At 39.7% G+C, this 17,430-nt stretch overlaps 1 protein-coding gene across 3 annotated transcripts in view; it reads right to left on the minus strand.

Moving 5' to 3' along the window:
• The window catches only part of esrrga (estrogen-related receptor gamma a), a 73,214-nt gene extending 69,564 nt beyond the window's left edge, over positions 1-3,650 (minus strand). For 2 of the 3 annotated variants that reach the window (XM_039611888.1, XM_039611896.1), the window contains exon 1: positions 3,298-3,650. In XM_039611888.1, the coding sequence (XP_039467822.1) occupies positions 3,298-3,353 (56 nt within the window). In that variant the 5' untranslated portion in view covers positions 3,354-3,650. Of the gene's footprint in view, positions 1-3,293 lie in introns of all 3 variants that reach the window. The other variant, XM_031730924.2, reaches the window with a different exon arrangement.
• Positions 3,651-17,430: the final 13,780 nt, after the last annotated feature.

The raw sequence follows: 17,430 nt of genomic DNA on the forward strand, positions 1-17,430 counted from the left end.
CAAATCAGCACGGCACATATTGACATGCTTTGACAGATGAATTAAGTAAATGATTTTATAAGGAGATTAAAAGGATTTTAATTTACGCAATCTCTCTTTGGTCCCCCTGTCCCTCCCTCCAGTCAGCTTTACCTCTCTTTCTCTCTCTCTCTCTTTGCTGCATATCCCCCTTTATAGGCTGAAAAATAAGGTCCAGCGACTAAGATTAAGGAAAAGAAAAAGATGGGAAAAAACCATTAAATGCTCTTTATTGTCTAATCAAAAGCAAGCCATATTTTCTCTTTATTCTGAATAACTAAACATATGTATATTTTGCTGTCGCACATTTAAACAACAAACGGTCAAAGCATCAGACGGTTGGCCTTCGAGTTAGATTTTTTCTCAATAGAATTTCTTTCTCAGTTTCATATAAAGTAGTTTGCCATATTAGGAAAATCAGGAAAAGTACATCTCTGTATGATGGCCAATGCACTTTTCCAAACGTGAACTAAAACAGTGGCATTTGTCGCAGCAGAACAAGAAGCAACACGACATTACGTGTGAAAATTTGATGCCTGAATTATATTATATATACTAGTGTAAGTAAAAAAAAATGTTTGTTTTTCTGTCACATCTAAATTTAGTCTGATGAACTACTTCAACAATGTTTAACCTGAAACAGATTTTTATTTTTATTTTTTTTACTCACAATCACAAATAATTTCTTTCGTCTACATTTTCATGTATTTAAAAAGAATTAAATCCAGACACATCAGATTGGAGAATAATTCCTAATCAAATCATTTGTGCTCCCTTGTGCTTCTCTTCATTACTGCACTACAAAACCTTTGCCTGACTGATCGGCCACTGTGCAGTTCTCACCACCCGTCCGTTCTCCCTCACACCCACTGTTAAAAACACCAAAATCACTAAAGTCACTGTGGGAAATATATTTTAATGATATGCAAATGTTATGTATATGGTGGCATGAGGGGAATGCAATTATGTTAACAGCTTAAGTGGTACTTGTTGTTATTATTATCAGTATGATCATCATTATCCCTAATATTTTAATTAGTATAGGAAAGCAGTGCCTTAGAGCAAAGAAGGGAAAGCCTGAGCCGAGAACAGAGAACGGTGGATGGATGGATCGATGGATGGATGAATGGATGTGTGAAGGAGCGGACGGACAGATGACGGGACCAGAGGGCTCTCTAGAAAACGTTTGAGTGGCAACAGCTTACGTACACTTGCTGAATCACATGCAGGTAAAGCAGAGACATCTCATGCTAAATGTCTGTCAGGAAAGTGTGTTTTTCAGTGAGCATATTGATGCTTGATGTCTAAACACACTTTTCACACTTCTTGTCCACTAAGGAGCAAATCCAGTTCAGAAGTTTTTGAAAAATTTGAATTCTTTGTCTTATTCTGAAAAAAAAAAAAAAAAAAATCAAGACTCTTACACCTGAGCCGTTACAGGTCCTTAAAATCCACCCCACTGTTTTGCAGTTGAAGGACCAACGTAGAGAAAGCTTGTTCAGATGCAATCCACAGGGTTAAAACCTTGTAGTGTAAAGTGTCCTAAATTCAGATTTTGCTTTGCTGGAAATTCAGTTATTCCCTCTAAAAAGGGAACTGAAATGACTGATATTCTCAGACTCTCTAAAAGCTTGATTGGTCATACCGCAACGATAATAAAATAATCATTAAAAAAAATCCTGCACATACGTTTTAATTTGTGCTCTTTAAGCATTTACTTGCTCAGAAGGGGCAATTTCTCATATTTGCTTAAATGACATTTTAATTCAAACAGACTGAAAGTTAAAAGACAATTTTTTAAATTAAAAATATAATAAAATAATATTTTAATGTAAAGTAGTGGTACAGTTTATCTCCGTTTATTCTTTTAAAAATGCCTCTATATTCAACATGCTTTACGAGTGAGTGGGGCGGGTGTGCTTTAAAACACAAATGATTAGAAAGACTGAAAGCAAATTAAAAATTGCCTATTTCCTTCAAAAATGTTACGAATACCATTTTGGGAAATATTACAGTACAACATTTTGCATGAGCTTCTGCTCTGACTTTGTTCTTTCAGCTTTCCCACTTCCGACTCTCTACCGTAAAAAAACACTTAAACTGTGGCTTTGATTTAGTGTCACTCATTCAAATTTAGTTCTAAGTGGAAATGGGTTTAATCTAAGCATGTGTTTTAAATCTATACATATATATTTATATATATATATATATATATATATATGACCATAAAATCTTTGCTTCATTTATGAGCTTTTCAAATTCAAAAAGATGAATGCCAATAATTTTATACATACAGACAAAAAAGGTCTGTCCGGCTACTGAATCACACACGCACAGGAATGTTTTTATCTTGTCCTGTTTAAGAAAAGAATTAAGCAAATACTGCTATACTTTAATCATTTGTTTGTTGGCTCTAATTTTGTTTTTTAAATAATTGTGCACACAATAATCTAATCAAGCAAACTGCTGTCCACTCTGCCAATCACTTAATCTGCATTTTGCACATACATCTAAAAGAGCAAAGCACTGGCGAAAGGAGCAGCTCAGCAGCACTCGTGTGTTTATGTGTGTGTGTGTGTGTGTGTGTATGTGTGTGTGTGTGTGTGTGAGAGAGAGTGTGTGTGACTGTCTCTAATTCCTGAGCGGGGCCACACGCTGAGCTGCCCGTCTGAAATTCTACCTCCTCTGGCATTTAAGAGCGCAGCTCTCCCCCTTTTCCCTCTCCCTCCTCTCTTATGGGCCCTTTCCTACACGTTGCTCCTGTAACCTTAATGCCCTGTTATCTCGCGGATTCTCTGCTCGGATGAACACATACTTAAACCACACATGCATAAGCATAAACACATGCACAGGTACACGCATGCAGACATGTAGTGAGAAAGTTTGTCCTAAGAACAGTCTGACTTCAAGTAAAGTGGTTGTTGAAAACAGCGAAAGTGAAAATGGAGTAAACAATGTGTGTTTGCAGGCAGGTGTGTTTGTGCGTATGTCTCACTTTCAGGTGAAGGGACAGAAATTTTGCTCCTCTGCCCACTAAGTAAGAGCTGCTGTCCGGATACTGCAGCCACACACACACACACACACACACACACAAAGACAAGAGTGAACGCGTGCTACCTGACAGCAGAAACAACCTTGACACGGTGCCGGCCACCTCCGCTGCATACCAGCACATACACTCACTCACTGACTCACACAGTCACTTACAGTGGAAGACAATGGCAATGACAAGTTGGATGATCAATAAAAGGATAAGAGTAAAAGGTAAAATTTACCTACTCTTGTTCAGAGTGCATTAAAAAACACTCGGATAACGGGTGTCCTACCGAATCCATCGGCGATACCGGGTCATTGTCATGTCAACCTCCTCAGGGTAAATGGCAAGAAATTAAACACAAAAAAAAAAATCAAAGTTTTTTTTTTATATCTCTCCTCTCTCTTCTTTTCTCTTCTTTCTCTGATCTTCTTCTCTTTCGGTCCTTCCTTCCACTTGGAGTGAGCAATACAATTACCGGGCTCTGCGCTGCCTGCACTGATCAGCTCTGCGTGTGTGCGTAGAAGTGAGGGAGCATGTGTATGCAGTGTGTATGTGAGAGTGAGAGAGAGGGGGCTATAGGCACACACACAGCCAGCTAGTCAGGCAGTTGGGACAGAAAGCTGTGCTGCTGTCCTAATCAACGACTTAAAGCCCCGATAGCGGCTCATGAATATTAAGCAGCATTTTGCATATGTAGTCCCTCAGGTCCCAGTTGTGCTGTGATTGGTGGGTGCTTCACCAATAGCTGCAGGGAGGGGCGGAGAAAGGGGTGGAGAAAATATGGGAGAGCGAGAGAGAGGGAGAAGAGCAGGTGGAGAGGGAGGGATCAGACAAAGAGCACGGAGGAAAAGAGAGAATGAGGGAATCAGGAAGGAAAGGAGGAAGCAGAGAGGAGAATGAGACAGGTGCGAGAAAGGTTTAAAGCAAGACAACCTGCTCTCCTTTTTACTGTATTTCTTTCTCTCTTTATCAATCCATCTTTCTGACCTTTCTTCACTGGTCTCTCACTACCCTGGTCACTCCTGCTCACTCCTGCTCTCTGCATGTACCTGCATTGGTAAAATTACATTCTCACATAAACTGCAATATTAAAAACTGACAATATATTTATTTCTAACAATGTAAAAAAAAGTTTTAACCAAAATCCTTTCAAATAAGGTCTAAACCACATAAGTAACACCATGTTATTAGGATCTTTTAAGGACCCCAATATTGATTTGTGCTCAAATGGAAAACACAAAACTGACCTAATCAAATCCAGAGAAATGCAAGATCAAATAAACAAGTGTATGCTTGACCATGAACCCAAAGCCTGAATACTGTGTCACACCGTAAACACACAGCCACAGCGCAGCAGAACCCATCGCAGCCCAGCAGTAAAATATGAGATTATAGCAATTCCAGAGCGCTTGTCCTTTGTTGTGGAATGATTTGGGCATGATTGGAACAAGGTTTTCCCTGCTGCTTGCTGTTTTGTCAAGTTCACTTTCATCTCTACACCAGGAGGCTGTGTATTCCCAGTATTTCCGAGCACCTTGGAATGTTAGTATAGGTACTGCGACTGGGATTCTCCAGGAAAAATTAGCTCACCGCTTCTCAGTTTTAGAGCAAGGAGGAGACAGCGGAAAAGAGAAAAGGGAATGCAAGGAGAGCGGGAAGGGCCTTGTAAAAAGGGGAAGAATCGGAACCCTGTAGGGACACTCTGAATGATACACGCACTCTTTCTGTCCTCTCTTTCCTTTCTTTTTAACTAACGTCTTCCTCCTTTCGATTAGACTTTTTCAACACTTGGGTACCCCTGCACATGGGATGGCGGGGGAGAGAGAAGTGTGGAGTATAGAGGGAGACAGAGAATGGAATCGGAGGGGGTGGAGGAGGTGGTGGTGGTGTTGTTGGGGGGTGGGGGGGTGGTGCAAAGATGAAAGAGAGTGGTTGTGATTAGCAGCTTTGGAATAGTACAGATAATAAAATATTTCCTGAAACCAATCTCAGCTTTGATGTACGTGTGTGTATGTGTGTGTAACTGCTGCCTTTTCTTTCCCTGTTTTTCTTTGACAAACACAGAGTCCAATGTTCAACATTTCAACTGCTTAACAGAAAAACTGTTACTAAAACATTGAGGTTAGCGCACTAAATATTCTTCATATTCTTCTTAGTGTAGCGTAGGATATGTGTATTGGTTTTGCTGATAAAGCACTCTAGCTCTAACTCTTACTCTAGCTGCATGGAGAACTCAGTACCTGTTAGCCATAGTACTGTTCAGTTAAATGCCATTTTAAAGGTAATATGATTATAGCTTAATACATGTGTGTGACGTGGAGAATTTTTTGACATTGTGGTGCTGAAAGACCCTGTGAAACTGAGCTTAACTGCCTTCACATGGGCACAATCAGGGTCTTTACAAGAATAAATACATATTTAGAAGTGGTTTCGGAAGCCGACAAAGTAAAGATCCAGAGACCACATACGAAAACAAACACACTCATTGTCACAGACTACTTGCACAGATGTACCTTTGCCATTTACACAGAAGGATAGGAATTCAAATACATGTCTTTACAGATATATAGCTGTTAGGTTTGTGTACACACATACACATGCAGGCATACAAACATACACACAGTTATGATGTATCCAGAGGCTTATAAGCATCGACAAAGATGAGTGTGAATCAATGCTGCCGTCACTACTGTGCAAACAAATCCTTTACCAAAACCTCAGTGTCTAACACACTTGTGCATACACAAGTACACACACACACACACACACACACACACACACACACACACACACACACACACACACACACACACACACACACACAATCTCTGTTTCAGTGCAGAAAGTCCAAAATGTTCTGCCTAACACATTTATTTAAAATAAGAACTACAAATCATACATTGAATTAAACAATTAGAAGCCTAAACGTCTGCGGGTTGTAACATATCAACGAATGGCTATATAAATATTTGAAGAACAGTGTTTTGACGCACACAGAAATCATTAATATTTGTCTAAGATGAACTGGTTGCGTTTATGGAGGCATAATTTTTAGTTAGTTTATGTTACAAAATATTCAATGATTCTTTAATTTATGCAGTTTGTGTGGAAAGTGATTTCTACTGACTGATAATTTAAGCACAAGCAGCAATGTGGTAAAACATAAGAACGCAGTCTAAGAATCAGCTTTCACTGTGCATGTGTGGTGAGTGATGTCTTACAAAGCTTTGCCTTTTATGTAAATACAGAAAAAAATGTTATGGTGAGACAATAACATCATGTCATGCACACAGCGCCACAAACAGAGATGTATTCCTTAAAATCTATCAACCAGTGCACACACAAAACAGCCGTGACTTTTTCTGTCTTTCTGCCTCACTCCTCTTTTCCTTCCCTGACCCCTATTCTCCCCACCCCCATAGACTATTGATTGACTCTCAGTCAGTGTGTGTATGTTGACAGTGACCCCTTTAGGCCACTTTTCTCTATAACTGGACAAACCATAAACATCTTAAACGCAAACCTTTAACTCAAAAAGCCAAGGAGAGACCTTGAGCATCCACGATGTGTGCATATGTGACTGCTGGGTAACAGACAATATTTCCATGCACAATGCTGCAGAAATATAACTGCAAATAACAACATAAAAACAAAAAATATGCAACTCAGTCAAAGCACCATGTAAAAAAAGCATTTTATCATAATTAATAATTGTATGCATGTGTAAATGGCCTTGCTGGCATCATTTTAAAAGTTCATTTACAATGTAAAACCTATTGAGCTCGGTAACTGCTGGCATCTCACTCTTCTCTTGTCTGCCAGTGTGTGTAAATCTGTGTGTGGGTGTGTGTGTTTTGACCCTGCGGTGGCAGCCTGTTGACATCTATGGAAGAATTATCCATTGCAACTCTCGCTGACATCAATCACACTACTCAATAGGCCACAGCAAGTTCATTCAGAGCCCTGTATTGTGAGCGGTTGTATGTGTGTCTTTGCTGGTCAAAACAATCTTTAACAAATTCAAGACGCAGCCACTTAGGAAGCTGACCCCAGGCCACCCATCGACACATGTGCCAGTCATGAACAAAGCACTAGACTGAGGCAACAACTGCAAACAAAGTACTTTCAACAATAATAAAACAGAGCATTTGTTCTTGATAATTAAAGAACATTTCCTTTTTTTATAAACATTTACGCATTTAAGGTAGGTAGGTTTAAGTAAGTACTACGAGCAGGACAAACATTTGACATTTTAATGTTAAAATGAGGACTAAAAAGCTAAGCTGTACCAAAAGTGAAATGAAGCAATTTGGAAATTTCACACATTACTGAACTTTGCTTTTGTAGAAAAGAGGGGGTGAGGCAGACGGAGAGAGTGAGAGTAAGAAATTGCACTTCACTTCAAGCCAACAGAGGGAGCTATGGACTCTGGTCAGTTTACAGCCAACAGCAGCACAAAGACTCACAACTCGTGTGTCCATGGCTGTTAGTAGGAATGTAACTAAAAATATGCAAGATTAAGTCACAATATCATTCATTGTGAAAGCCAACAAAAATAAACAAAAATACATAAAAGAACACCATCTCTCAAAAAAACACACATAATACAAAGCTACACCACCAACAGGATCAGGGGAGATGGAGCTAAGTTATCTGATAGCTTTGTCAGCAGGTACAGCAGAACACAGTGTGGATATGGACAATTTGAACAAAGACCCCTGCCTGCTCCTCCAACCTGAACCCAGAGAGAGAGCTAAAGGCAGGGAGCAATGAAGAGTGAGAAGGAGACAGGGAGAAAAACAGAGCAAGAGAAGCCAATAGGAAAAAGCGAGAGATCTGTAGACTTGAAAAGACATCTCTGTCACTAACGTGACTGATGGCTGTAATAGCAATGAAAGGGTTTGAAGTCACAAGGTGTTATTAGATAAACACTGAGTTTAAGCTGCAGTTCATTTCAGGCTGTGTGAGTGTAAAACAGCAAAGCAAAAAACTTGCCCTCTGGGCTATATATTTTATGTATTATATATTACATGATATAATCCACTAGGATAATCAGAAAATAAAATACTGTAGTAGTCATAAAGAATTATTTTTTTTTAAAAGGAGTGATGAATATATTTGGAATTATTCATACAAAATAAATATCTAAAAAATGTTTTTTAAATATTTAAAAATGACTTCTATGATCGAGTCGTGTCATAGCAGCAATGTTTGTCTATGTAAACTAAATGGGCCCTAATTACTATGCTACATCCTACTTCCTGCATTGTACTTAACCTCAAATTAGTCATAACAGAGTTAACCAACTACAAATGTCTTAACTTTAAAGAGATTTCCTTACTACAGTAATGTAATAATATCTGCTCCTCACAAAGGCAGCAGAGAAGGCAGTTCAAGTATTGGGTGTTAACTTTACAACCGACATGATCAGACCAAGTGAGTTTGACTGAGTTTTGGATTTCCAATGAGGTGGAACTATTTGGTTTGGTCAAATAATCAACATTTTACAGGCCTACATCAACACTCCCACATAGCAGCCACATGCTGGCAAAACGAATAATCTGATGAAAACTAATTACCTGACGAACTGAGTGAACTTTTCAAAAGTCATCGTTTTGGTTGCTAAATCATTTTGTGTGTTAAGGGAAGGAGCAGTGATGGCGATCGAGGCCAAGGAGAGAGCACCAGCTGCTGGGGAAAGCTGCTGGGTTTAGGGAGCTTTCTGGAGCCTGTCACCAAAAGCCTGTCTGGGTAACCTTTGGAGAAGGGTACATGAAAGTTACAAACACACACATGCACACACATGCATAAAACACACTAAAGCTTATGCAACCACACCAGCATAGTGAAGTGCCATTGCAACGCATACTACATATACAGTACAGCTTTGTGTGGAAGTGTTCAGGAAGTTTCAAGAACGCAAACACAAAAGACATGACACGTACAGCCTTCTCACTTGTTTGCATAGTTACACATGCCTACAAACTTAGGGCTTGTGTACTGTGATTTATTTAGGACAGGCAGTCATATGACAGCCCCGTTATTCCGCACAAAGGTCAAGCAAGCTTCACACCTACAGTAGAAAGACAGGTTGGATTATAGCGTCAGGAAATGAACTTAAGTCAGTGTAATGTCCTCTGAAGTCATGGAAACACAAGTGTATGTGTGCAACAGAACAATATACACACAAAGAAAAAGATGTGTCAAAATATAAAAAGGAAGTATTACCAGCATTTACACACAGAGTCAGTACATGCATGCACCTTACATGCCCTCTTTCTTCAAAGTTAAGTTAACATGGAGTGTACAATATTTTTTTCTTATAGATAAAAATATTCTAAAGCAGGCTAGGTGAGTTGTGGTCATCATCCTTTCACTGGTCAGATTGAAGGATGGGTGGACAGTATCTCATCACAGAGTGAAAGCAGTGACCTCGGCAAGTGAGAACAGACAAAAGGGGAAGACTTTGGACTAACCTGGGGCATAACATTGTCAAACGTAAACAGACAGGGTGGGCATGATGAATATGTGTTATTGTATCTCTGTGTGCAGATATATTCCATTCAATCAACATACACGTCTCCTGCTGTGATCTGTGAGCATACACAGTATCTTCCAAAGCCAAGCGAGACTCCCAGTTCAACTCACATTCTACATTTAAGATACCTCCTGCACAAACAAGCGACATAATCTTTCTCTCTCCCAAATGAAAGCTAAATACAATCTTGCTATAAAGATCAATTGTATGTATTCATTCACATATTTCAGCCTCAGTTTCTTTGGAAAAAACATCCCTGGAATGTCAAAAAATTAAAATCAAAGGGCTATGTGAACTTTTCTTAATGCAGAAAGTAGAAAAATAAAATAAAATGAAGGATATAGGCAGCCATATAGATGGTCAAACACAATAACAATAAACTGTTTATGCACCTAACAATCAAACATAAATATTTCAATAACTTTATTGCCTCATTTTCTTACAAGTATTGACCTCATCATGTCTCCAAACCTCACTGCTACCCTCTCATTCTCTTTCTCTCCTCCATACCTCCTGAAACATCCTGAGGTTTTGATATATTCCCAGGGATAAATTAGAAGAGGGATGTAATTATATACAGAGTGAATTTTGCCTGGGTAAGAAAGCACTGGGAGTGTGCAAATGTGTGTGCGTAGAGGTTTCTCGCTGCCTGCGTGTCTGTATAAAGCAGTGTTTTGTATTGAAATAGGTGACTTCGGAGAGGTGCGCTCCTTTAATTACACCGCTCTCAAACAGAACATGAGTGGGCTATCCCACTGGGATTAGTTGTCTCTCAATGCAGTCTCTTTGTTAATGCAGCACACACATAACACACATGTACTTCGAGGCACAAATGTATGCCTGCCAAAAAAGACCATCTCGCCAATAGTTCCACACTCAATTTATTCAAACTGAGGTGTAAGCCAAGTGAATAATTCCACTACTAATAAAGACGGTAAGAGAGAGTGTGTACAGATGAGATGAAGGGGGAAAGGGGATAAAACAGCATAGAAGAGGGGGGAACAAAGGGTTGAGAGGAATGGTAAGCCTACAGAATAAATCTGATGTTCAAGGACAACAAAACATGAAAGCTAAGATCAACATCGCTTGCAAGTTTCAAACTGGTGAGTGTGGATATTTGAAATGTTTTGTTTATGTATATTTGTTCATTGTAAATATTGATATCTGGATTTAAATGCAAGTATGAAACTCACTTAAAAGGTTTTAGTCAAAATATACTCCAAAATATATTTAATTCAACACTAGATATTTCAGTTCATACGTGCTTAATAGCACCTATCATTCATTGTTGGATATTTAATTATGTGTGTGAACTACGCTGTGCTGAACTGTCCCATCAACTCCAACTGGTTGGGACAAATAGCTGCCCCTCCCTAAGCCTGGTTCTGCCAAAAGTTTCTTCCTGTGAAAAGTTTTTTTCTTTTAAAGTTAAGAGTTTTTCCTTTCCATGGTCGCCTAGTAGTTGCTCAAAGGGAGTCGTCTGATTGTTGGGTGGTTTTCTCTCTATTATTGTAGGGTCTTTACCTTAAAATATGAAGTACCATGAGGAAAGTGACGTTGGGATTTGGCACTATATAAATAAAACTGATTTAAATTGAAAAGCTTCTGTTGAATTACAGTGTGCCCCTTAAATGTGCACTGTAATATAAAAGTTTCATGCTAATGATGGTTAACGATACACAATTGCTGGTTAGTAATGCAGAAGTATGTAAGCTGTTTTGTATCTGATAAAGAAGATGGTACAAAAAATGGAAGATTTGTACATTTCATCAACCTGAAAGGAGTGGTCTCTTAGACTGTACACTTGGAGAACACTTGGAGAACACTTGGACACGTGACTGTTAATAGTCTTGCTCAAATTGTTCAGCTTGTTCAGTTAGCTGTCTTGACAGTTGTGTAAGTAAAATGTGTTTTTTCTAGCTGAGAACAGAGTTAAGTTTACAAGTCACAGGCCACTATGTCTGAAATTTCTGTCATGATAATGGACATCTGGCCAATATTCCTGATTAGTTCATGTGTAAGTGCAAATAAACAATCCTTCATAGGCTTCAGTCTCACAGCCTTATAGACCTGTCAGCTACCATCTGGCAACCACTGGTCGCTACGGAAAACTGAATGTTCCCAGACTGTTTGCAAATGGTTGCTGGTTGTCGCTGTGAAATTGACTGCTCAAGCCCCATTCACATAGGCCTATACACCAGTTGGTAAGCCCTTGGTGACCACCGATTGTAGGGGAAAGTGTGTATTCTGCTACCAGTTGGAAAATGGTTGCTGGAGGCTGTTGGTATTTATTGGTGTGAAACTGGCCACAAAGAGGTACAAGGTGCTTTGGTTACTAGCAGATTGCAGTGGTTGCCATCAGTTTGCATGGAAGACACCAACTTATCTGCAAACAGTCAAAAACTACTCACCAAGTGGTAGTGAAATTGTGAAAAGTGCGATACAAATTTGAAACAGAGGATGCTCACCTTCAGAGTTAAAAAGTTGCAGTAAAATGTATTGGGTTGAGCGGTTGAAGAGGAACATTCTGTTTTTCTGTCTGCATCACATGTTTTCAGGTTTCACTGCAGCATGGAGTAAATGGAAAGTGTCTATAGGAAACTCAGCATCTTCCAAGCAAACTATGGGAAACTGTGTAATCTGCTACTGACCAAAGCAATCACAACAAGGTTTTTGGTGGAGAACCCTCTTTGTGACCTCACTGACCTGCTGACAAACAGGTTGAGAAATATACATTTTCCTTAGTGACTGGAGGTTGCCAGGGGTTGCCAAATGTTTTTTGACACAAAGAGTGTGAATTAAGAACTGAGGTCTGTTTCACAACTGTTGATGCAGATATGCACAATAATTACTTATTTGTAATATAAAACGTCCAAAACTTTTTGCCTGTTTTATGCATGCCTTGTTTAGTAGTCTTAGGTTAATGGTAATTCCAAAATGCCCATAGGTGTGAATGTGAGTGTGAATGGTTGTTTTTCTGTGTTAGCCCTGCAACAGACTGGCGACCTGTCCACGGTATACCGCGCCTCTTGCCCTATGACAGCTGGGATATTGCCCTGCAAGAGCACTTGATAGAGTTGCTCTAAAACTAAAGGTAAACTCCTTTGTCTTGGGGCACAGTACCAAAAGTGTAAGATTCTTTTTGGTACTGTGCCTTAACTTTATCTGTTGATTGGCTATAGAAATAGTACTTTAAAAAACTGATTGGCTCATGCATCTGAACAGCAAGATGCAGTGATGGAAAGGGAAAGGAAAAGAAATAACATGAACCAATTATCTCTGCAGCCTTCCTGGTCAGGATAGAACAAAAATGTCTGAGAAAAAGTTGCTGATTCTATTTTTTTCTCATGTCAGCCTCAAATTAATCATCATATGTATCTCTATTTGGATATACAGACTAATTCAACACTGAGTCACTAAGAAAAAAATGCTATGATAAACCAAGAATCAGTGTAAAATTTTAATTTCCACATTTCCTTTGTGATTCTTACTAGTTTTTAGAACTGGCTGTGGCTTTCTAACTATATTTAGTAAATTATACAGAGCATTCCCGCTACATATTTGGCTGTTGTTGCTATTAGTAATTCAGATACTTGCTTGGTGCTACTGATTTTACTATCTATGCTGTACGATAGTAAAAAAGTAGTTGATTTGTTAAACTAGAGAGACGATAATACCGTATCCAAAGAGAAAAGAGGGCTACAGTTCAAGATACACAGAACATAAACACACTCCACTTCATCTGTGTCTGTGTCTAATGACGTGTGTGAGTAATTACTTTAAGCCCAATGTGTGCGGGTGTTTAAGTGTCTCTGCTCATGTATGTTTTTATCTAGGCTTTTGTCTATGTCTGTGCCTGCAATAAGTATGTTTAATGGTGTGTGTGAAAATAATCACTTAATCGCCGCTTACTCCATTTAAGAGGTGTGTGTGTGTGTGTGTGTCAGTTCAATGGTTTCACTGTAAAATAAGCTGAAAGATGAAGACATAAGTGGGAAGGCCTGGAGATGTAAAATAGTGAGAATGATTGCAGAGAGGAGGAAAAGAGAGGGATTTCAATGGGAAAAAAGAGAAAGGGAAGGAAAAAACAGAGGGACTGAGGGAGAACATAGGTAAAAAGCCCCCCCACACCCCCCTTTATCTCACTCTCTCTAATTTTCCACAATAACCCTTCCTTCCAATGTTGCTCTCCAAACCGTCGGCCTGTGAATTTATAGTTGGCCCAATGATTGCTTCTCAGGCCATGATGGCTGTAAATTGCTTTGCCATTTGGTAAATGTTGGCAGTTAGAAGGTATACAAGTAATTATTTCCGCTTGTGCTGATTGAGACATAATTCCAAGACGAGGCCCTGGAAAAATGACAGCATTTCGAAACAACTCTGTTTTAATTTCCCAGCATTCCTAATTAGAATCTGTATGAACATGGGGAGTTTTTTATGTGGTTTCCTCCAATGGGGCCAGAAATAATTAAACTGTCAAGGGGAAATAAATACGTATAAACAAGGCATAATTTTTACAGCGCGCAGCACCTTGTCAGGCCATGACTTTTTGTGAAGAAAAACAATGTGGGGAACAATACAGGGGCATAGAGGACACACTGATGCCACACAAGAACAAACACACACACACAAACATGCACACACACACACACAAAAAAAACACACACTGCAAAACACATACAGTAATGGTGCAGTAGATAGAAATCTACTCTTATCCTACATAAATTTGACCTTAACCACTGATTGATTTGTGCCAGAAAGTCCAGCTAACTTTCATATTTTTGGAGTTTAAAAGAAAAGATATAAACATCTAAAAAGGCTTCAGTCCTAACTGCAAAACAATGTATAGATTCAGCTAAGTTTTATTTCATTAGCTCCACTCCATATGTCTGTGAAGGTTCTCAGTCATCCAGGTCATCGTAGTCTAAGGAGCTTGGAAAGAAAAGCGTCTGGACTTCTTTGAGTTGCTTGAAGGCATTTCACCTCTCATCCGAGAAGCTTCTTCAGTTCTAAGGGTCAATAGGTGGGGAGTCCCAGATTTAAACCCAGTGGGAGTTTCTCCCCCAAAGAGGGACAAAGGACCCCCTGAAAGAGTGACTTCTTCGATGCTGTACAGTGCAGCGAGGAATGCCCAGACCTCTACATCGGAGAGACCAAACAGCCACTTCACAAGCGCATGGCACAACATAGAAGAGCCACCTCCACGGGACAAGACTCAGCAGTTCATCTGCATCTAAAGGACAAAGGTCACTCTTTCGAGGATGCCAACGTTCACATTTTGGACAGAGAGGACAGATGGTTTGAAAGAGGAGTGAAAGAAGCCATTTACGTTCACTGTGAGCGACCATCTTTGAACAGAGGTGGTGGTTTACAACACCAACTGTCTGCCATCTATAATCCAGTTTTGAGATCCCTTCCCAGACGCCTTAACGCCCACTCACATCCTGGGCCATCTGACCTCAGGAAATCACATGATAGGGTGGGGCCAGGTTTCACAATGAGCTCACCCGAAACCCTGGCTGATTAGGACCCCCACCCGCTTTCACACCTTGGCTCATGTGATTAGGTAGAGGATCATCAGGGGGTCCTTTGTCCCTCTTTGGGGGAGAAACTCCCACTGGGTTTAAATCTGGGAGTTTTTATCCTAATCTTAAGGCTAAAAAAATCAAGGCTAATGCTAATCTTAAAAGTAAAAACTATTTCTGTCTTCGTGTCTGTGAAGGTTCTCAGTCATCCAGGTCATCGTAGTCAAAGGAGTTTGCAAGAAAAGCGTCTGGACTTCTTTAAGTTGCTTGAAGGCGTTTCACCTCTCATCGAGAAGCTTCTTCAGTTCTAAGGTAGAACTGAAGAAGCTTCTCGGATGAGAGGTGAAACGTCTTCAAGCAACTTAAAGAAGTCCAGACGCTTTTCTTTGCAAACTCCTTTGACTATTTCTGTCTTCCAAATTCAAACTGTGAGCTGGTTCCACAGAGGAGGGGCCTAAAAACTGAAGTTTCTGACCCACAGGAACCACAAGTAGGCCTGCAGTGTGAGAGTAATGTGCTCTGTTATAGTACTTTGTTATCCTGTGGTCAATGGTCGATGATGGGACTGTATTATTCAAGATCTTGTATGTGAGGAAAAGGTTTTTAAATTCAATTTTGAATTTAGCATGGGAAACTTTGAAGAGAAACTATTATTGGTGAAATATGGCCTCTCTTTCTAGTCCCAGTTAAACTGAAGGCTTTTTACGGGAGCTTTTAGAGTGACCTGATAATGACGAACAATAGTCCAGAAGTAATAAATGCATGAACTAGCTTTTCAGCATCACTCTGAAATAGGATGTTATGAATTTTAGTGATATTGTGCAAATGAAGGCCATCCCACATAAGTTTTTAATGCGCTCACTAAAGGACATGTTCTGCTCAAAAATGACTCCAAGATTTCTCACAGTGGAAGTCAACGTACTGCCATCTAAAGTACATATCTAGTTTGAAATTAGAAGGGACTGGACAAATAAGGGACTGGACAAATAACATATCAAAATCCTAAAAGGCAGACAATTTTTCACAATTTATAAAAATCCTAAAAGGAAAGCAATTTATCTTAAATGATATTAACGTAGTAGCTGCAATTACAGAAATCAAAGAGAAACAATGAACACAGACAACCTGGACAAATTACTAAATGACCTAGAATGTATTATTTAAGAGGAAAATTGTTGAGTAATTGAGTAAAACTGTTGTAAAATGCTGTGGAAATATTGAGAACACAGAGAACTACCAAGAACTTCCATATATTGAAGTGGTTCTGAGCAACGGTGAGCAGAACCAGAAAGGAAGACACAGTTTGTGATTCTCAACACCAGAGTGCTGGTTTCGTAATAAAAATAGGCTACATGCAATCTGCAAATCCAACAAAATACACTGACCATTTTCATTTTGTTCTCATTGACTGAGAATAAAAATGTGCACAAAATGGATAATTTAGGATAATTTGGACATTTAAGTAAGTAACCTTTAGATGCATTCTCAATCATCCAGGAAAGTAAATCTCCAAAAGTTGCATCTGTTCATCTGGACGTAGCGTTTTGTGGGAGAAACGTTTCGTCACTCATCCAAGTGACTTCTTCAGTCTCAGCTGACTGCAGGTTTCCCCAAACCTGCAGGTGCACAGTATTGCTAAACCAGAAAGACTATCATGAGAAGATTTTGTCACTACTCAGTGATGAAAATACTTATGAGCCCCTGAAACGAGACCCAGGAAGTGGTTACAGGAAGAGGGTGATAGACTGTCTGAAGCAGTTAGAACAAGACAAGGCTATTGACCGGACCTCATACCACAGGATGTACCCAGGGGAGTCTACACCAAGTCTGTATGGTTTACCAAAAATACATAAGCAGGGTGCACCTTCAAGACCAATTGTCTGCATGATCAACTCGGTCACCTATAACATCTCCAAGTTTCTGGCTTCGATCCTCAACCCGCTGGTGGGCAGCTCTGAACACCATATCCAGAACACCCTGGATTTTGTTGAGAAGGTGAGAGATGTCATTATGGAGGCAGATGAAACCATGGTCTCGTACGACGTTACATCTCTCTTCACTTGCATCCCAGTCACGGAAGCGTTGGAGGTAGTCCGTAAGAGATTACAGGATGACACCAACCTCAGCAACAGGACCACTCTCAGCATCGACCAAGTGTGTTTGCTTTTGGAACTGTGTCTTCATTCCACCTACTTCACATACAAGGGTCAGTTCTACAGGCAGAAACATGGGTGTGCCATGGGCTCCCCAGTTTCACCCATCGTGGCCAATTTGTACATGGAAGAAGTGGAAAGAGGGCTTTGCTATCCTAC

This window comes from Oreochromis aureus, linkage group 1 (genome assembly GCF_013358895.1).
Source record: "Oreochromis aureus strain Israel breed Guangdong linkage group 1, ZZ_aureus, whole genome shotgun sequence".
Lineage (NCBI taxonomy): Eukaryota > Metazoa > Chordata > Actinopteri > Cichliformes > Cichlidae > Oreochromis > Oreochromis aureus.